The sequence below is a fragment of the Mycteria americana genome, chromosome 1 (assembly GCF_035582795.1).
Source record: "Mycteria americana isolate JAX WOST 10 ecotype Jacksonville Zoo and Gardens chromosome 1, USCA_MyAme_1.0, whole genome shotgun sequence".
Lineage (NCBI taxonomy): Eukaryota > Metazoa > Chordata > Aves > Ciconiiformes > Ciconiidae > Mycteria > Mycteria americana.
Genome location: NC_134365.1, coordinates 4,623,180 through 4,643,846, shown reverse-complemented (window position 1 = coordinate 4,643,846; position 20,667 = coordinate 4,623,180). Strand labels below are relative to the sequence as shown.

The 20,667-nt window shown below is 43.1% G+C and overlaps 1 protein-coding gene across 2 annotated transcripts in view; it reads left to right on the top strand.

The window, feature by feature from the left end:
- The first annotated feature begins 3,368 nt into the window (after positions 1-3,368).
- PRKCQ (protein kinase C theta) overlaps positions 3,369-20,667 on the top strand; it is a 47,092-nt gene continuing 29,793 nt past the window's right edge. The window contains exons 1-10 of one of the 2 annotated variants that reach the window (XM_075519209.1): positions 3,369-3,487; positions 4,651-4,776; positions 10,086-10,285; positions 12,727-12,787; positions 14,524-14,686; positions 15,302-15,333; positions 15,429-15,514; positions 16,585-16,714; positions 17,419-17,528; positions 19,196-19,319. In XM_075519209.1, the coding sequence (XP_075375324.1) occupies positions 4,659-4,776; positions 10,086-10,285; positions 12,727-12,787; positions 14,524-14,686; positions 15,302-15,333; positions 15,429-15,514; positions 16,585-16,714; positions 17,419-17,528; positions 19,196-19,319 (1,024 nt within the window). In that variant the 5' untranslated portion in view covers positions 3,369-3,487; positions 4,651-4,658. Of the gene's footprint in view, positions 3,488-4,388; positions 4,777-10,085; positions 10,286-12,726; positions 12,788-14,523; positions 14,687-15,301; positions 15,334-15,428; positions 15,515-16,584; positions 16,715-17,418; positions 17,529-19,195; positions 19,320-20,667 lie in introns of those variants that run through there. The other variant, XM_075519125.1, reaches the window with a different exon arrangement.

Here is a 20,667-nt window from a genome sequence, read left to right as displayed (position 1 = left end):
ACTAAAGGCAGCTGTCTTCAACGCAGTTCTTCCGCTGACTAGGAGCAGGAGCTCATTTCTTCCTCTCTCCTTAACCACAATTGATTAAGGATATTAAGGAGTTTATTACTTCCTAATATCATCTGGGAATGGTTTCCATATGTTGCGTTATTCTCCAGAGTAGGCAAAGCTCCCCTGTGCCAGCAAAGTGGGGTGTGGTATTGCTGAACCCCAATTACAGCGTATTTAGTGTTTTATTGGAGGAGAGGTTGCAGGTGGCCCTTTATAGAAAGGTGCATTTCATCTTTAGTTTTCGGATACCTTATAGTGTCCTTTCTGCTGGGAAATTAAACAGACACTCTCTATTATCCATTGCAGCTGCTTCTAGTGTTAAATTAAACTGCTGCTATTACAGTGAGCCGTTGCTGGAGCTGAGTTGTGTTGTTCCTTAATTGTTTATGGCTGTGGATACGAGCCAAGTAGCAGTCCTGTAGTGGCAAACGCTGAAGATATGACCTGGAAAACAGATGTTTGGGCCAAAGCCAAGGTGGTTTCAGGAAAGACAGTGAGAAAGAAGCAGGAAACTAGTTATCTGTCTGATTTATTGAACAGGGTGAAGAAATTCACCCCAGGGCAGAGTGCTCACATGAGGCTGGTACAACAGCAAACTCTGATTTCAGCTAGCGTTTAACCAGCCTTTGCAAGGCTTATATGGGCAGCTGTTGATTTGCTAGTGCTAACCCTAGGTGTGCCAAACCTACGTGCTTTGCATCTGGGTAGAAAATTCTCACCTGTTGGTTGGTGGCTGCGGAACATCTCACGCAATAGACTGGTTTATGTGAAGTCCCAGCATAAGTCTTTTAGATCTGATACAATGCAGGGGATTTTTTGAAATTTAATGGCTTGAGGAATCTGATTAAAACCAGATCTCTACAGTGGAGGTGCTCTATGTGAACAGATCATCCCCGGGCATTTCCCTTTGCTCTCAAAGGAGAGAAATGGGTTCATCACATGCTAATGGAGGGGTCTAAAATGGGTCCAGCTCATGATCTGAGGGTGTCACTTTCTCTCTGTTCCTCTCTCAGGAGCCCAGGTAACTGCCTCACATGGAGACGCAGATGCTGTAGACATCTGTGATTAGGTGAGATCTGTCTCACCCATGTTTTCACGGAATCACAGGCTACTTGAGCTTGGAAGAGACCTCTGGAGGTCATCTTGTCCAACTCTCCTGCTCAAACAGGGCCACCTGGAGCCAGTTGCCCAGGACCATGTCCAGATGGCTTTTGAATATCTCCAAGGATGGAGACTCCACAACCTCTCTGGGAAACCTGTTGATGAAGTGCTTGATTGCACAGAGCCAAAATGAAGTATTGCACTGGAGGAGAGGGAGGGGGTGTCCAGCATTTAAGACTAAGAAAAGTTTTAAATGTGACTGTTTAGGAAGCAGATCTACAGATCTGAACACGTATCTTGTAGCACATCCAACCAGTGGTTTTTGGAGTATTAATGTGAGTATTTAGCAGGACAAGATGCTTTCACAGTTTTAACTGTGTTGTAACTCATTGATTTCATTGAAATGTGATGAATGCCAGGCTCAAACTTTTAGCCTTAATTTTGTTTCTTTAGTATTTGAGCCAATAGTGTTACTACATTTTAGTGCTGAAGAGTCATCAAAAAACCTTTGGCTTTCTTTAGCAACACTCATATTCTTAGATGCCCAACATGTTGATGGGTAATTCTGGCTAGCACTCTGAGTTTTTAAAGGTGAGTTTTGAAAGTCTTAGTAAGGGAGTGCTTACAGCCCTCCGTGCACTTCCTCCTGCTCCCATCCGTAGAACAATAGGTTCTTAAAGCCAAGAGTGTGGGAATTGGGGATTTGGAAGAGGATACATAATCTTCTCTTGCTCAGCAGTCACCAGAAGTATTAGTGGAGTATGGTAGAGGCAGAGAGAGTAGACCTCCGTTCACACAAACAGGCATGATGCAGATGTTTTGACTGTTGGCCTTAGTCTTTGGCTCTTGTTAGCTTTCCACACTGATGCTACACTGCGCAGACAGAACATGCAACCACTTGGATTTCCCTTCTGCTGCCAGAGACTCTTTGACTTGTTTTTCCTTTTGTCTTTAGAGTAAGTAGGCTTCTTATTTTTTGAAACAAAGGAAATGGCTAAAAAATTGCATCAAACAGAGGGGGGAAATACATATACATATATTTCTTCCTGTTAAAGAGATTTTTTCCTACTTAATTTGATCAGATTTCTCTGCTTCTGTCAGTCCAGGCAGAAATTTTAGCCTTTTTGTGCCATGGACCACCCATAAACCATTCACTGCACTGTTGTGCAGTGCCACAAATGCCCCTCCTTACAGAGCTACCTGTGCTTGAATATCTAAACGCAAGTGCCTTTGCAGAGCAAGTTTCATCAGGCACTTGGCTAATGTGTTTCTGACCCTTCAGAGAGATGCTGCCCTCATCCAGAGAACAAAATCGCCCTTATCTCCTGCATCCAGTCCTAGGTGGTGCTTTGCCTTTCCCACTAGCTTCTGTAAAACCACAAAAGTGCTGATGTTTTCCTAGTTGAGGGCAATGGCACATGGAGAGGTCCTTGGACAGTCTTCAGAGGACGTTTGATAGCTGCTGGTGGCCCAAGACCTGTGCATTCCTAGGGATACACAGTAGACATGTAATGGGATTTTATTCTCACTTTCTGTCCTACCCTGTCTTCCCCAGAAACCTGATGGGTTTCTTCTCTTTTAAGTGCAATATCCAAGAGAGTTTATGAGTCTTCACTGTTTTCCTGAAAACTCAGCCTGGTTGTTAGCTAACCTACACAGGAGCTCAAACGGGAAGGAGAGTTTTCCTATACTGTCCACTGTATAGATTGGCCTTATATAGGGTAACAAATTTAGGGAAACTTCCTGGGAAGCCTTCCCTGCTGAAATCTTTACCAGAGAATAGCTGCAGTTGGCTGCATGGACCATCTGTTTGTCAAAGTGTCAGAAAGTGTTGCAGTGTGAGTGCTCAGTACTTGTGAGTACTCGGGCCAGAATAGTTGGTGTTTCAGTCCCAGTGCTAACTGTAGCTGTTTGTCTTAATTTTATAAAACAGGAAGAAGGAGAAGATCTTACCGTATCCAGGACACAAGCAAAACAACGATCTGCTGCGACCTGGCCATGCGCTAACAGAAAGTTGTTCTGAGTTTTACAGTCGCCCTAGACTTTTGCACAGGGGCTGATGGAAACTCATCGCTTCACACTGCTGGGTAAGAGAGAAGACACTCAAGCAAAGGGCTACGTCTTGGTTTTTCAAGTTTTCCTCTCTCCCTGATGGTCTTGCCTCCTGTCTCCTTGAACAGAGAGTCCAAGTTTTAAAGTCAGCCCAGCCAGAGGAGCAGTTATCCTCGTTCTTTCAGCTGAGAAAATCCTTTCCATGTTGTCCACAACTGTGATGAAAAGAGAAGCCCCTCTTGCAAGAGACTGAACTTGTCTATCAGGAAAATACCATTTACAGGTAAGAAAATGCCATTCCCAGTAAAGAATCTGGATCTTCTTCTGTGTGAGGCTAGAGAAGTTGCCTCTTCTTGGGACAGAGCATTTTATGTGTAAAAAGGAGAAGAGACTTGGGCTGCATCCCACACCACAAGTCATTCAACTTTTTGCTGTTGTAGTTGAACACTATATTGTTGTCAATATATTTGACAGGTGACAGCTGGTGATAGGACTCATGTCTTTTAACTTTGGTGGTCCAAGACATAGACCTCTGCAGCTGAGTTCAAAGTGCCTCTTGCTCCTCATTGACTAGAAGGGGAGCCAGGAATGACAAGCTCAGAAGTTGACACAAAAGTTGGGTGGTAAATCCTAGTCTTTAGGCCCAGATGGCACAAGGATGGGCACCAGTTACAGCAGTTAATAATTTCTGGTTTCACTAAATCTTCTCTCTGGAAGCTCTGAAAGAGCCTACAGAGAAGACCAACCCAAAGGCTTTGTTGTGTTTCCTGGCATCTTGATTTTATATGTTTCTGTTTTCAGCTGCTTAAAGTTATCCTGAGATCCATTTTTTTTTTTTTTCTCCACTTTCTACCCAGTGTGGTTCATATGAGCTGAATTTTCTCTTTATAGCTTCACTTATGAATATGGGTCAGCACGCAGCACCCAGGCAGCTGAATGCCCGAGATCATTTCCATGCTATATATAAATAGTATGCAGTTATTTCACAGTTTCATGTTCAGCTTGCAGGCTTCCAACAGCCTTGTATTCCCGAAACCCTTTCTATTCTCATAGCATTTGGGTTCTTGAACGTGTGACTCAACATAAATTACAGCAGAGGTTATCCCAGCCAAGAAGGTCCCAGTTTGGCTTGTGCGTTGTTGTTCTTGTTCCTGACGGCTGGCATCAAGTCACTAGTACTCGAAGCTGCTGTTGCGGGTCTTTCCAGTCCTGCGATGAGTTCAGCTACATGGTTAAGCCGACAGCTAAGTTACGCTACCTTATGCATGTTAAGTGGCACTCGGTCAGTCCATCATCTTGCTAGACAGTGGAGGAAGTCAGAGAGTCTCCAGTTGGATGGATAACTAACGGCCAGCGTACCCCTGTCCGACGGAGATAAGAGGCTGGTTAAAATCGAGGGAATTTTTAGACTCTTCCCAAATATCGCCTGTCTTTTGTTTGACACAGGACTTGTCATGTCTCCCTTTCTACGTATTGGTTTATCCAACTACGACAGTGGCCCTTACCTGCCATCCCAGGGGGAGGTGATTAACCCTTACTGTGCTGTGATGGTTAAAGAAGCCGTGGAGTCAGGTAAGTGGGGAGGTGTTAAATATGCGTGTGAGCTTTTGTAAGACGTGTGCGCCCTACTGTGTCATTACTGGTGTGTAGGTTGGTAAATCTTTACAAGGGTTTGTGAAGGGCCTTTTGTATCTCAGCACAGTGCAAGTTTGGGTTTGGCATGGCCTGCAAGACAATCTGATTTTAAGATGATGCCTAACAAGTCTACGTCTTCAATTTGAAGTTATTATCAACTGAATTACAGGTCCCAGCATGTGACAGAGCAGATGAGCTGAGCTGTATTCTCTTTCACTTTTGTATGAGGAGTTGTTGGTTTGTCAGTGGGACTCCAGACAGATGAAATCTGGGTGTCCTAGAAATATCCTGGGAGGCCTGTCTTTGTTTATCACATTTTTGAGGAACTGACAGGTCCAGCAACTTCCACCATTTAAAACAAAATAGCGGTCAAACAGCCCCAGTCTTTGCGGAGAGAATTAATTTCTCTGTGTAATTGCTGTACTATGTAAAATGTTTGAAAGTGAAACCTCCTGCTAAGCTGTTTTCTGTGTCTGGATATATGGATTATTGCACACTTTTCCTGATTGAACAACACTGATGAGTCCTCATTGGGAAAACATTTCTTATCTGTCTTATGCATGAAAATAGTCCCAGTAAGAGGATGAAAAGTTCTTCAGTTCTTTTCAAGAATCATGAAGATCAAGACCTTCAGTGTTAGGGAATTCCTCATATTGGCTGTTATTTATCTTAAATCTTTGATAAATTCCTAACTTGACTGCTGTGATTCTTTTAAAAATTAAGCCAACTCAAAAATCCCTTTTTATGCCTTGAGAAACCCCATTACTCTAACCTCTAGAGGATGTGAAAGTAGTTTAAAAAAATACATTTTAGAATTTTAAAACATTTAATCATTTCACTTTTTGTTTGCCTGTTTATTTGTTTGTTTTAAAAAAAAGAGTCAGCATTTATCACATTGAACTTTGTCTTGGCTTAAATTATACTTTAAATGATTCTGGAAGATGTGGTGACTGGTAAATTAAAAAGGAAAGAAAATATTGCATGACAAGATATCCCTAAGATCTCACTTTTTACTGAAAATATGTCCTATTTCAGCTCTGTGCAGGGCTTGGCTGTTTGCTTTAATGAGGCCTTTGAAAGCTATAACTCAAACTGAAGTCTCTTGTCAGTTCAAAAGTGAATAAAATCAATTTGGTCCACACAGACCTATATTTATTTGTCTTACTCAGAGCTGAAAGCGTTTTCTGGCATCTAACAAACAAAAATGTACTAAATAAGGGATATAATTGTTGTGCTCCTGAGAGTCAATAATAATAATAATAATAATAATAATAATAATAATAATAATAATAATAGTACCTCTACCAACAAGAAATAAAAAAGTGTGTTTGGGGGAACTTTTCACCCTTAGTGAGGACTGAATATAGGAAAAATGGCATCCTTGTGTTAGAAGATTTCTGTTTGCTGGGCTGTAATTGCAGTCGTCTAGCCGTTGCTCAGAGCATGGTGGGGCAGCCAGAGGGACTTCTCGTCATGTCAGTGATAGCAGCAGGAAACCCCCAAGATTGGTTCATCTCAGACTATCTTCTTAGGGCAGGATGAATCCCCCTTGGGAGGTGTTAATCTGCTGCTGGTGGAAGGTGTCTAAATGTGTAGATGGCTAACCTTACCTTACGGTGACGAAGACAAGATGAGGCCATGGTGGGATCCATCTCCCCTATAATTCCAGTCTTCTGCAAGGATATTGATATCTGAGCAAGTCAGCTACTTTTGCATTATAGCCCAGGGGAATAAAACAGGGATTTCTGTGGTGGGATTCATCTCATCTTGAGGAAGACATCCATAATGGGTCTGATGAATCACACTCCAGAAAAGCGCAGTGCTCTCCACTGTCTCCGAGGGCAGTTTAGACAGTCCACTCAGAGGTACACGTCTGACGTTCAGTGAGATGAGCCCGACTCTAAATGCCAGAAATGCTCTCAACATGACCATCCCAAGGACCTGTCATGCTCCAACAGGCTTAGAGAAGGCAAAAGGCAATGAAGGTCTTGGGATGAACATTAGATGAGTATCTTTGAAATATTTGCACCCCTGCTTTGTGATTTTTTTGATCACAGCTTGCTCTTCCGCTCCCTGGTTTCACAAAGCACTTGCTACTCAATGGTAATGGGATTCAGAAAAAAAATTATATTGACGTCCTGATATGCAAATTTTGGCTAAAGTGGCACGTCCAAGGAGCAGGAGTGAATCAGCTGCAAAGCTGGGAAGAGTTGCAAACAATCCTGCCCAATCCTGACACGTGGCCATTAAGATTTCTTCAGGGCAAATGATTGCTGTATAGTGGTGAGTGCAGAATGCAGGAGAGGATGTGGCTAAACACAGAGCTGAATCCAGGATAGATCCAGTCCCAAATCCCTGCAAGCTCTGTGCTGGAACCGTTTTGGTAAATGATTCTGCTCTGACTTTTGCAATGTCCTGTTATGGATCAGATATATACCACGTGTAGCATTAGCAAAGCGTGAGGAGGTGGGTTTTTTTTTTTTGGGGGGGGGAGCGGGTTCCTTTTTTTGCAAACGGAGCATTGGTACATGATAGATGTGTTTTGTTCCCCCAGAAAGGGAGCTTGAGTCTACCTTTGGGTTCATGCCGAAGGCTGTCCCTTGTTGACTAGCCGTGATGAATAAGTCATTGGGACAGAGGACCCCAAGGGTCTGGGAGTAATGCACATCATCTGTGGACACAAGGGTGTTACAACAAGGGCACCCTAAGAAATTTCAGAAGCTCAGGAAAGATACTGGGCAGCCTTTTCTTTTTTTCCACTTGTTCATTTTGTAAAAGGGATCCTGCTATTTTATGATATAATCTTTAAAAAAAAACCCAAACGCTTTCACGTAGTTAGAAGTGTTATAGCAATTTGTTGCTGAAGACAAACCATTTCAGAGATCATAGGTACCTCTGAGGTATAAAAAAATCTGCCCTTTAAAAATGGCTTCTGCTTTCACAAGCCACCCGGCCCAGTGCCATTTCACCACCTGTCTTGGTGACATTTGCTTTGTGAAAGATCCTGCTCCATGTTTGAACTCAGCAAGCCTCCAGGAAAAGTGCTCCCAGCTACAGTGGGAGCTGTTGTCCGGGAAAAACAGATGCTATTTCATTTTTCAGGAACCCAGGGTTAGATTAATCCCTGGCAGAATTCCACAGACGTCAGCGGGGATGCACTGGGGGTGACTGTCTGATCCCTTATATTGGCCAGTTCATTCACATGCCAGGGTTTGTTTTTTTAAGCCATATGTTTTGGAGTGCAATGCAAACGAAAGCACTTGTTTTGCAAGTGCTGTCTTTCACATCCGTGGAGTTTCACTGATGTAGCAAAGAAATAACGGTCCTTACTGAGATTTCTGTTCTCCGTGATGCTGGGAAATTCGTGTCTCATTTTTATGTCTCATTTTGTCTGCTTTTGTTGAAAGAGTGCATTGAATATATATTTGCAAGCTTGATGGGAATGAATTAAGCCTGCAGACAATGAGCTCGGTATATGGTTGCCTAAATCTGCATATGTGAAAAATCAACCTCACTTAACTGATAGAGATGGATTCACCTTAGATTGAGGTGCTCTAAACTGTGGGGAAACTGAATTTGAACCTAAGATTTAGCTGCACAACCACTTGTCATACAGGGCAGTACAAGCGTGAGAAGTGATTTTACGCTGCAGGAATGATCCCCGCTCAGTTTTGCGCTGCAGACCAATGCTGATGGTCAGAGCGGACTGCAGCTTGAATCAAGTTCATGTGACTGAACCAAGTGCAAAACCGCTTTGTGAAGGCCAGGTGTTGGGTCGTGGAGTGAAATTTCAGCAAGTCAGTATCAGTTGCAGGATCCTGCAGGCCTCTCCTCAGGAAGCTACTTTCTCAACCTAGATCTATCTAGTGGCTCTGGCAGTTGTTTCTCCTTTCATAGGAAACCAGCGTATGGGGTGGTGAAGGGAGATTTTTGTTATAATCTCACAGCCCTGATATTTGTTCTCTCCCCAATAAACATTCTCTCATTTCTGGAGATGAATATTACACAATTAGGAGTCACCGTTTCCTTTTTTCTCCTTCTCTCCTGTCTCCAATAACTTTGGAGCTTGTTTACCAGTTTTAGTCCATCCTGAAGGTGTGTATATGAAAGCTGAGCAGAGGAATTAGTCCTCCCATCTAGGGAAAGATTTTCTCTAGCACATGCCGCGTTCCAGGCTATCAGCTGCATGTGCTTTTCCAGGTGGATGGGATGAGGGAAAGGCTGGGATTATTGGAAATAGCAGCGGGGTCTTTAGGAGACAGGAGTCGCAGGTCTGCTGCTGACACAACTGCTTTTTATTATCTTATTCCACCAGCTTCAGTATTTGATGGGTTGAAAATTTGCAGAGGGTAACTGTGAAATAGTATTTACCCTGAGTCAGTGTCCAAGCCTTTTACAGGGCTATATGAAATAAAATGGGCTGTATGAAATAAATAAAGCTGGCTGAGACTCTTTTCAGAGAGTACTAACTAGGGATAACTCTCTGCAAGCTAATGCTAAGCCTCAGAGATACCCTTCACCATTTTAAGATGTGTCTGCTGTGAAGGAAAAGGAATCAATGCATGAGGAAGACATGCAGGAAGAGTTTGCTAGGTTGAAAACACTCACCGCTGTGGATTTGGTTGCAGGTCTGCAAGACAGTTCATATATTAACATCTCTGAGTTAGCTGAGATGTAGCAACTGACTGGACCTGCACTCCAGCTGAACCTTAATCATAAAGCGCATCCAGCTTTTGGGGGCCTTGAAGCAAACCTGTTTCATTTTGCATTGCTGTGGGACAGATGATACGTGTAGCTGGTTATCTGTGACGAGATTCACCTGATTAGAAGTGGGTATCTATGGTGTCGGAGTCTACATTTGAGGTCTACTCAATAGAGTTAAGGGAGTCAAGGGTGGAAATTATCTTTTCTAAGGTAGATGTCTGCATTTGGTCAAATGAACACACCCTAACTCCATTCATTTATATTGATTGTATTCTCTTCACTGGCTCTGAATGGACCCAGTGTTCAGACAGCTCAGATATGGGCACACACATTGTAGACACCTAAAGGTAAGTGAGATGAACCCCATCCTAGGTTTCACTTCACACAGTAACCTTGTAAGACACTCTAACATGATCCATTACCCACCCTGCCTGGAGAGAGGGTGGATGAATAACACAGATCTGTCTCAGGGACTGTAGAGTGGTGGCCTTAGTGCAGATGAGAAGCAAGTCCAGTCAATCCAAACCGCTTCTTGTTGACAGAAAATGGCCAAGTGTATGTGCAGAAGAAGCCCACCATGTACCCACCCTGGAACAGCACTTTCGATGCCCACATCAACAACGGCAGGGTCATGCACATCGTCGTCAAGGACAAGAGCGCCGAAATGGTTTCAGAGACCACGGTGGAACTCAAGGTGCTGGCAGAGAGGTGCAAAAAGAGCAATGGGAAGACAGAGATATGGGTGAGCATCAATATCTCCTCTTGCAGGATGTGATGGGGAGCTGTTGTGGGGTAGGGGAATGCTTCGTGTCCATGCCAGGCTGTGGCTGTAACCAGCAGGGCAGTAGGAACTGGCTGCCATCCAAGGAATAATGTTTTGAATCTACTTGGGTATGACTTGAAGGAAAGAATTCCATGCATATCAGAAAAAAAGAGCATGGCACATTTATATTACCTGCTTCTGTTATATTGAAAAATATGGCCTCTGTTACAAAGGATTCTGGTTGAGGTGAGCCGTGCCTACGTATTAATCTTTGCTTCGGAAACACACTGGGCACAAATGATAATGTGAGTGGCTAAATGTGAGTTATTTTATGTGCTCTGAGGAAACAGCTTTAAAAATTTAATCTAATATCAAGTAACTGATTCACAGCTGCCTGACTTCAGAGTTATGTCAGAGTTATGCCTTTAAAATCACTGGAGTTATAGTGGAGTAAATTTGAAGTAACAGTCTTCATAAGGATGCTATATGTAAGGTTGTGTTCCCTGGTAGTCCAAGCAAGAAAGTTCTTGATAATGGTCTTTAACATGTAGTATTCAGTAGCCATGCCATGAATAACAATAAAGTGGAAAGACATTTGGAGAGAAACTGATTTCCTGGAATTTTTTTTTTTTTGTTTTATTTCTCATGCCAGTTCTCAGGCTAAGCTGCTTGGGTTAAGCAGAGAGTAGAGAAGTCAAAAAGGCCTTGGTCACTTCACAGACCTGAGAGCAAGATTTGATAGAGATTTGCACATTTAACACATAACTTGGAAGGAATTGAGATGCTTAGGGATGGAATTGAAAACCAAAAGGCTCTGCTCAGCGTGACTCCAACCCCAGGCTTCAAAGGCTTAGGAGGCAGTAGCCTGGTGAGGAGGAGATGGGGCACGTGGTCTAGGGTGCTGCTTGCTTACAGCAAGGGTAGCAGACCTGAGGTCAAGTGGAGTTGGGAGATCCTGGTCCTGTTGTGTCCCAGCCTGGTAGCAGCTCCTGAGATCTTCTCTCCACTCACTCCCCGATACAAATTACAACCTGGGGAGGGTGGCCCCAGATATCTCCTCCTGCAAGGGTCATAAGGGGAGAGAATAGAATTTTTCTCACTTTTCTGTGCAAGGGCACTGTTTCACCTGGAAGGTAGAGAGGTAACCTTGCTCAGGCTGTGCTGGAGGTGGGTGGGGGAGGCACTGTTGTGGTACTCAGGCTGAAGAATCCTTAAATGTAAGTTTTCTTATTCCTAGGCAAGTGGATCCAGATTTACAAAGGCACCTATGGACGGAGGTTCAGATAGGTGGGAATTTCCAGGTCCAGTGGGAAGGCCCAAAAAAAGCCTGAGTAAGCTTGTAGCATCACTCACATTGACTGTAATGGAAGTTAGACTTGCAGAATGTGCCGGTTTTGGCTCGGGTAGGAATAGCTAGCTTCATAGTAGCTAGTATGGGGCTATGTTTTGGATTTGTGCGGAAAACAATGTTGATAATACAGGGATGTTTTAGTTAGTGCTGAGCAGTGCTGACACAGAGTCAAGGCCTTTTCCACTCCTCACCCCACCCCACCAGCGAGTGGGCTGGGGGGGCACAAGGAGTTGGGAGGGGACACGGCTGAGACAGCTGACCCCAACTGACCAAAGGGACATTCCATACCGTATGGCCTCATGCTCAGCATATAAAGCTGGGGAAGAAGAAGGAAGGGGGGGGGATATTTGGAGTGATGGCGTTTGTCTTCCCAAGTCACCGTTGTGCGTGATGGAGCCCTGCTTTCCTGAAGATGGCTGAACACCTGCCTGCCCATGGGAAGCAGTGAATGAATTCCTTGCTTTGCTTTGCTTGCGCACACAGCTTTTGCTTTACCTGTTAAACTGTCTTTATCTCAACCCAAGAGTTTTCTCACTTTTGCTCTTCCGATTCTCTCCCCCATCCCACTGTGGGGGAGTGAGCGAGCGGCTGGGTGGGGCTTAGTTGCTGGCTGGGGTTAAACCACGACAAGGACCAAGTGTCTAAAAGGTTTCAGTATCTTTTAAGCACTTGTCTGAATTTGGCTGGGTTTTTTTGAGGTGCTCCCACTTCCCCCTTGCAGGATCCACTGGGAACAACAAGTTTTCTTTATAGATAGTGCTGGTCCTGACCTGGTGTCTAAAAACCTGCCTGCAGCTTCTGTGGTTTAGTCACATTTCTCTCTTCTATCATGCTGCTCCAAGAGTTTGATAAGAGGTGATCTAGCCTCCTCTCTCTATAGTTGCTCCTACCCTGCCTTGTTGCCCCACACGGGTATAAGCAACCCAAAAATTAGCGTTCATTGGCATTCATCAGTTCCCACTGGGAAAAGGAGATAGCTTAAGTCATCTGTAATGATTGTTGTTTCTTTGAATGACTGCTTAATGATTGCACTGGTCTCTTTTTCTTGTTTTTCACTTATCTCAACCAGCTAGAACTAAAACCTCAAGGCCGAATGCTGATGAATGCAAGATACTTCCTGGAAATAAGTGGCAAGTGATTTTGTTTGTTAATTGATAGATGTGATTTCTGATTATGTGGGGCAGACATGATGTCTTCACTGAAAGCAATGCCTATGTTATTACTGATTTATTCATAGGAACTATCATAACAGTTTGAAATGAACACGCCAGAAAAGCAATTTTTATTGTATGGTGAGGATGAAGATTGACTGTTCCTCTGTGATTTGCAAGGCAGAGTTTTGGCCATTTTACCACTAAAACGGTAGATTTTCTCGTTACACTAAGTAAGACAGAATAGATACATAAGGACCCAGTTCCCTCTGAAATCGTTCTACTTTTATATATGCATGTAACATGGGCCGTGGTGTGTGTTACAGTGCAGATGTAAAGGTTGGGATACAATTTGCGGTTGACAACACCGTTAGTTGGGCTTTTAAGATCAAGAGCAATCTAGGCAAAACAGGAAAAGAACCTAGAGAGTGATTCATCTGATCAAATGCAGGTTTCTGCTGCAAGGTGAGCGGAGTCATTCACTGTGCTCCATTGCCTGCTCCAGCTAGACCTCCAGGGACAGAGCAGCAGCTTAGTCACCCTGGATAGGGGACACACCATCATTTATGTGTCTTCACTGGAAACCAAATCCCGCCTGCAGAGTTCTATGTCCATGTGAAACGCATTTTGCTTTGTTGAAGAAAGTGGGTTGCAATCCAAATGCTCAGTCTTATTCTCCTGTCTTTGATGCCAAAGTTCTCGCTGCCTTTCACAGATGTGGGGTGAAACTGTAAGGTGTAGATATCTAGAAGGACCTTCCATTTATAGAAACATAGAAGTACTGAAAGCAGCTAATAGCATGTCCATACTGATATTTTCTTCATCCATTCCTACCTTTAATATAGAATAGACTATTGTCACCTCCTTGTATGTTATATCAGAGAGGCCAAAGCATAGAAAATGCAGGCTGTGTTTGTATTAGAAATAGAAAGATCAGCATCAGATCACACGGGGGGCCAGTTTCCCCAGAATACCTATGTAACTTGCTGTGTAATACATGAGTAAAACAAAACAGAGAGTGAGAGCGAGATATCGTGTGCATATCTAGATTTGTAGACACAAGCACATATATAAGTGCGCATGTGTATATGCATGCATAGTCAGAATTGGTTTGTTTGCTGTTCTAAAAAGTTTAAATGTGAACTGTGAATAACGGCGTGGACATAGCAAACAGCAAAGCAATTGTTGACATGGAAAAATAACAGGAAAAAGAATATCCTAGGAACATACATATGTGCTTACTCACACACACGTACATGCACACATAAAAGATTCAGTTAAATACCCATGTGTATATATATATATATACACGTGTGTTTGTGTGCATATATAGATAATTATTAATTTTGATGTAATTTCATCTTTTTTAGGGCATGGTTCTTCAGTGCTATACAAAGTTAGAATTTTATGTTTAACTGCAAATTATCTCTCCTTGGGAAATTTCTGGTCTACATTTCAAAAGCAGCATTATGAATATTCAAGGGACCTCAGAGTCCCAATTTTAAAGTCATTTTAGTGTCCTTGTAGGAATGGTAGATAAAAAAACATCCAAACAAGCCTTGTGTGGGTTTCAGAAAATGGTATTTCTTAAAAATATTCATTTCCATGAGTGAATCATTAGCTTCAGTGACTTAGCATTCTGGCAGCTGCATTTTCGCAAGGCGCCGGATCAGGACAGGGTACCCTAATAAATCTTCTGTTTCCTTTCCCCCCAGATGCAAAGGACCTGGCAGACTGTGAGACTGAAGGCTTTTTCTCCTTGCACCAGCGCAGGGGAGCCATCAAACAGGCCAAAATCCATAATGTCAAGTGTCACGAGTTCACAGCCACCTTCTTTCCACAACCCACCTTCTGCTCTGTCTGTCATGAGTTTGTATGGTAAATGAAAATAGATCTATGCATTTTCCCCTTTTAACCCGAGGGACCAGTTCTTGTGTAGACATGGCGCTTAGGGACACAGTTTAGTGGTGGACTTGGCAGTGTTAGGTTTACGGTTGGACTCAATGATCTTAAAGGTCTTTTCCAACGTAAATGACTCTATGATGCTATGATTCTCTGGTGAATATCTGTGCTCCTGCTGTCAGTAAAGGCAGCGGGACTGGACCCTTGGCATCTTACTTGTAGAGTTATTGTATCACTTCAAGGATGTGGTTCACAGTTGTAATTCCAACTGTGAAAATTCCCTTCATTTTTTAGTTTATTTTTTATAAAGATTTGTGTCTTTGACCGAATGCACAGAAATGTCTCATCAGCCCAGTTTGCTATTTGGATATTGTGAAATTCAGAATGTGAATATGTGCTGAAAAGGCTGTGAAAACCACAGAGAATCACTCCACAGTCAGACTGAATGAAGATATTTAGATTAGAGAAGCTCTATAAAGACTGATAAAAACAAAAGCTGTTTTATTCTGTTTCTTTCATAAACGTTGCTCTCCTTTCTTCTGTCAAGGCTTTCAGAAAATTCAGAATTAACCATTTCTCTCTTTATTTCAGGGGTCTGAATAAACAAGGCTATCAATGCAGACGTAAGAAACTTCTTTGATTTTGTTACTATCATTATTTATTTGGTCCTTTCTTAAGGAATTTTTTTATTAACACCATGACATACTTATTCTTTCAGAATGTAATGCTGCCATTCATAAGAAGTGCATTGATAAAGTAATAGCCAAGTGTACAGGATCAGCAATTAACAGCAGAGAAACAATGGTATGTATTATTATTTGGTTGCTTTTAAAAAACTTGGGTGTCATTCAGATCTTTCCTACTTTGCTGTAAAACAACTTCTGATGAAGCAAAAAGTGCTACTGAACTAAAGGCTGTGTGATCTGATCTATGCGCTTTGTTTTTTATGTTCCCAGTGGTTTCATTACCTCCTACTTCTGATTTACTCAAATGCAGCTGCTGAATAAGCAGTTGCTGAATCAGGACTGACATTTTTCTAATGTATGAAGTACAGCTCAGGGAAGTCGTGGACATGAGGTGGAGGTTTACTGGAGGAAATTTTTCACTACGTGATGTTAGGCAGGACGTCACACTGAATTTTCAGAGCAGTTCTTTAACATCCCACTCTGTGTTATCTGAGATTTCCAAACAATCAGTGGAAGATCTAGCATCTCCCCTATTATTTATTTTATTTTTCTCATATCAGTTTATAATAAACCTTCTGTTTTGGTGGGCAAAAGTGGAACTTATACTCTTGATAGGACTATTCCCTTTTTCTTAATTGTGTCCCACAGCTTCTGTTTGCTTCCAGTCCTACCCTGGCTCCAGTTCTCCTTTTACAGTCTTTAGAAATGAGATTCGTCTCACCTGTCTTCTGATGTCTCCAGGGTAGATGTATCCAACTTTGTGGTCACCTTTGAGTCCCTATAAACTAAAAGAAGAAAAATAGGCTCTTCCAAAGAGTAATTCATGACAACAAATGTAGACATCCATTTCAGGATGGGATGAATAATTTTTTAGAATTACCCCTGTTTTTCCATTGAGCATTAAAGGAGTCTGGGTGCATAGCTGAGGTGCACGTTATCTGATCAGATAAATCAAGCCCAGGGATTAAACTACCCAGTTCCCACTGAATTGCGCAGATATTATGTAACAAAATTTAGCTTTGTATATCTGAATGGTAGTTATAGATCATTTCTTCTTGGCGGTCATACTCAAGGATAAAGGGGCAGTAGACATCCCAGCTTCTGTGGTACAAGCCTGGGGGCTTTTGGTTTTCCATACAGAGCTGAGATGGAGAGGAGTGAATTGCCAACATGGCTTTTCTCTTGCAGTTCCATAAAGAGCGGTTCAAGATCGACATGCCTCACCGCTTCAAAGTCTACAACTACAAGAGCCCGACTTTCTGTGAGCACTGTGGCACGCTCCTCTGGGGCCTTGCACGGCAAGGACTGAAGTGTGATGGTGAGTCCCTGATGTATGTGGCATGAGCTGAGCATGGAAGTCAGCCATTGTCTTTAGAGGGTTGCAATCTGAAGAGCCAAATCTAATTTATCACACTTCTCTACAAGACCTGTATGAGATGGCATCCGGGGTGGTGAAGGAGTGGTCAAGAGGACCATCCTTCAAGGAGCATAATTCTTCAAGGAGGATGACAACTGTCAGTATACAGAAAGATATGTGGTCCATGAGGCTGAAGAGTCGCTTCCCAGAGGGGCAAAGAACATCTCAGTGACACTGCTGATCTTCCAAAATCACTCCTAGTATCAACTTGCATGCTCTATTTCCACTATCAGACAGACCCAAGACACTTCACCATCTTCATAATCCTATACTAACAGGGAGATCCTGTTCTGTGATTACAGTTTATCTCTGAGCTGATAGACTGTAGAGTTTTGGTAGCCTGTAGCTGTGCAAAGGCTGATGGATATGGAAATGTAGCCTCTTGCCCAGAAGAAGATATAAAAAAACTTTGTCTCCACAGAGAACCAAAAAATTACCTGAGTGCCATCTCATGAGATATAAAAGGTGCCCAGGCTTTGAGCTGTTTATGTGGCTGATCTCTGCCCTTGGCCAACAGCAGCACATGTTCCTGCCCAACCTGATGTCAAACCCTTTACAGCCTAGCTATCCTTTGTTATCGTGACACCTCTTGTTCTTTCTTTCAGCATGTGGCATGAACGTCCATCACAAGTGCCAGACAAAAGTAGCAAACCTTTGTGGAGTTAACCAGAAACTAATGGCTGAAGCTCTGGCAATGATAGAGAGCACCCAGCAGGTAAATACTTTAAGCCTTGAACGACCTGGAGAAAGGATGATCAACTGTTCAGTGTTTCAGTGCAAGAAATAAGGGCATTGAGTGGAGCACTGTGCGTAGCAAGTTCAAAGTAAAGACTAGGAAATGGGTACTTCATGGAATGGGTAGTTAAGCTCATCTCAGCACTTCGTGGAGACCAAAAGTTTTCATGGGTTCAAGTGACAATCTCCAGTGTTCATAGAAGAGAAATCCATTCAGGAATAATAGAATGATTAATTCTGTTAATAGAAAAGCACTGCCTTTGAATCAGGAAATCTCTGAGCCCTATGTCTCTGGAGATAGGGAGAATATTCTGAGGAGATGACATTGCATGCCTGCACTTTCCTTATATCTTTACCTGGTGTCTGCTTGGCCCCCGTTGCAGATGGGACATGACCTGGATGGACTATTGCTCTGATTCACTACAGTTGTAGTTACATTATGTTCGTAACTGATGTTGTGTAACAGGGTCCAAGGTAGAGTGAGAGGAACTTGGTTTGGGTCCTTTTGCTGTCACTACCTTGCTCCGCGCTTGTGACTTAGCAATTTGTCCTGTGACTCTCAGATCTGTTTGGAATGAAACTTCCAGAGCATGGACTCTCATGAAGAGACTTGGGCCTTGGGAAGAGGATCTAGATACTACCGTCATATAAACAGCACTGTATGAACACAGAAAATTGAATTAAAAGAAGGAAAAATAGCTTGTCGCAAGCCCAAAACCATAAAAGAATTTAGAGATTCTAGTTCAAAATCAGGATTGTTAGGATGCCTCTCAGCTCTTGAGTAACCTCAGAGGGACAAAATCCGTAGGTACCTAGTCCTCCACATTTAGGTTACTCAAATATCCCAAGGCAACATCTTCATCCATTCAACAGGTGTTTTTCCATCTATAGCTTCCTGAGGGGCTATCTACCAGGTTTAGCTCTGCATATTTCTCTCACCTTTATGTGATAGGTAGTGCTGCCAAACCTCCAAAGAGGAGTTTTTCTGCTCTTGCTTCTCTATTTCCTACCTGCTGTCTCTCTACAGCTCCTTGCACTTTATACTTGGAGTCACCTTTGACAGGTGAAGAGGGCAAACACTAGCTACTTTCCCCAAAATACTCTTCTAATCTCCAGGAATGTAGACTTTGGGGACTTCTTCAGCCATAGGTGGACTCTTAGTGTTTAGTAGCCTTCAGAGGACTTATCTTTCATGCTTTCGTCGCATCACCCTTGAATCCAGACAAATTCTTACCTTCTACAACATCCTGGTGCAAGGAGTTCTTCAGAGTGACATCCAGACACTGTACAGGGATGAGGCTGCAGCATGGTCCAGTCTCTAGTATTTTTCCAGATTTATGTTCAAAGAGGACTATTGGGAAGGAAGTTGTTAATTAAAATGCCCTTTGTGTAGATAGCCAGGGACTCAGACAAAATAGGGGATCTCTATATTGGCAGTAGAAAGACCCCCCCACATCTCACAGAAGGCTGTGGGTTCCTCTAGGTTACCAAACGCCTGAATGTTAGGTACAGAGATGCTCTTCTCATAAGCAAAGACCTCTTCTAGATCTTGGCTTCTGTGACAGTTACACTCAAGAAGCAACAGAGTCCGTAAGCTCAGAACACGACATTTGGCTCAAAAGTCATTTGCTGTTTTCTGTAATCCAGGCTCGCTGTCAGCGTGACACTGAACAGATCTCCAGGGATGGACCTCTTGAAATTGGCTTCCCAGTTCCTGTGAAGGAGGTAACACCGCTTCAGGCATTGCCAGCATCTACAACAGGAAAAAGAGGTAGCTTCCCCTAGTGATATGAGACAGCAGGCTTTGTTAATTTTTTAGTTTGTACATGGTTAGGTGGAGGAGACAAGGATGGGGCCTTATACCAGTGCTCTGGGTTTGATACTGTGCAGCACCAGGCTACCAAGCCTCAAAGGCTGGTTTTGGCACCATCTGAGCTAAGGGACAGTGCCCTTTGGCCCGCAAGGGGAAATAAATGGTGTCCCCATCTGTGCTTATTTTCTTTCTTTTCTACAGGTAGAACTGGCTATGCTGATGCAAATCAGTAAAGCCGCAAATGGTTTCAAATCTGGTTTACCTGAGGGTCTGTTTGCTGAGTAGTGTTCTTGCTGTTCAGCAATTTAGGACAATACAGCAAATATGGATTTTAGTACATGGGATAAATACCGTAAGGGATAGGATCTCTTAGAAGTTCACGTACATCCAAGTGAATGGAGTATTGAAGAAACTCTAAGTAGTTCCACTCCAGGACAGCTGGAGTACTCGATCAGAGCTTCACATCCGGAGCACGGACACAATATGAAAATGCTGTCCCATCTTTTCACATGCTAGCTTTACCAAGGAGAAGGCCTCAGAAAAATGGGACCACATCATAACAGCAACCAGCAAGAAGGAATGAAGAACATGGGTAGCCAGGAATGAAGGGTTTGGTCATGTTTTGCTGCCATAAAACAGAAAGACAGATGGAGTCCTCAGCACAGGAAAGACATGGACCTGTTGGAGCAGGTCCAGAGGAGGGGCACAAAAATAATCAGAGCGATGGAACACCTCTCCTGTGAGGAAAGGCTGAGAAGTTGGGGTTGTTCAGCCTGGAGAAGAGAAGGCTGCGGGGAGGCCTTATAGCAGCCTGCCAGTACTTAAAGGGGGCCTATAGGAAAGATGGGGACAGACTTTTCAGCAGGGCCTGTTGCAATAGGACAAGGCGTAATGCTTTTAAACTAGAAGAGGGTAGATTTAGACTAGCTATAAGGAAGAAATTTTTATGATGAGGGTGGTGAAACACTGGTACAGGTTTCCCAGAGAGGTGGTAGATGCCTCATCCCTGGAAACATTCAAGGCCAGGTTGGCCGGGGCTCTGAGCAACCTGATCGAGTTGAAGATGTCCCTGCTCATTGCAGGGCGTTTGGACTAGATGACCTTTAAAGGTCCTTTCCAACCCAAACTATTCTATGATTCTATGATTCTATGATTCTATGATTCTATGAAGGAATCTGTAAAGTGGGAGTAATGCTACTGAAGAAGGTGAAGTTATACTGGATTAAAATTTCCTCCAGAGAGAAAGCAATGTGGGAGCAGAGCCAATCTACTGGCCACCACATTTTCATTTATTTAAAATACCCTT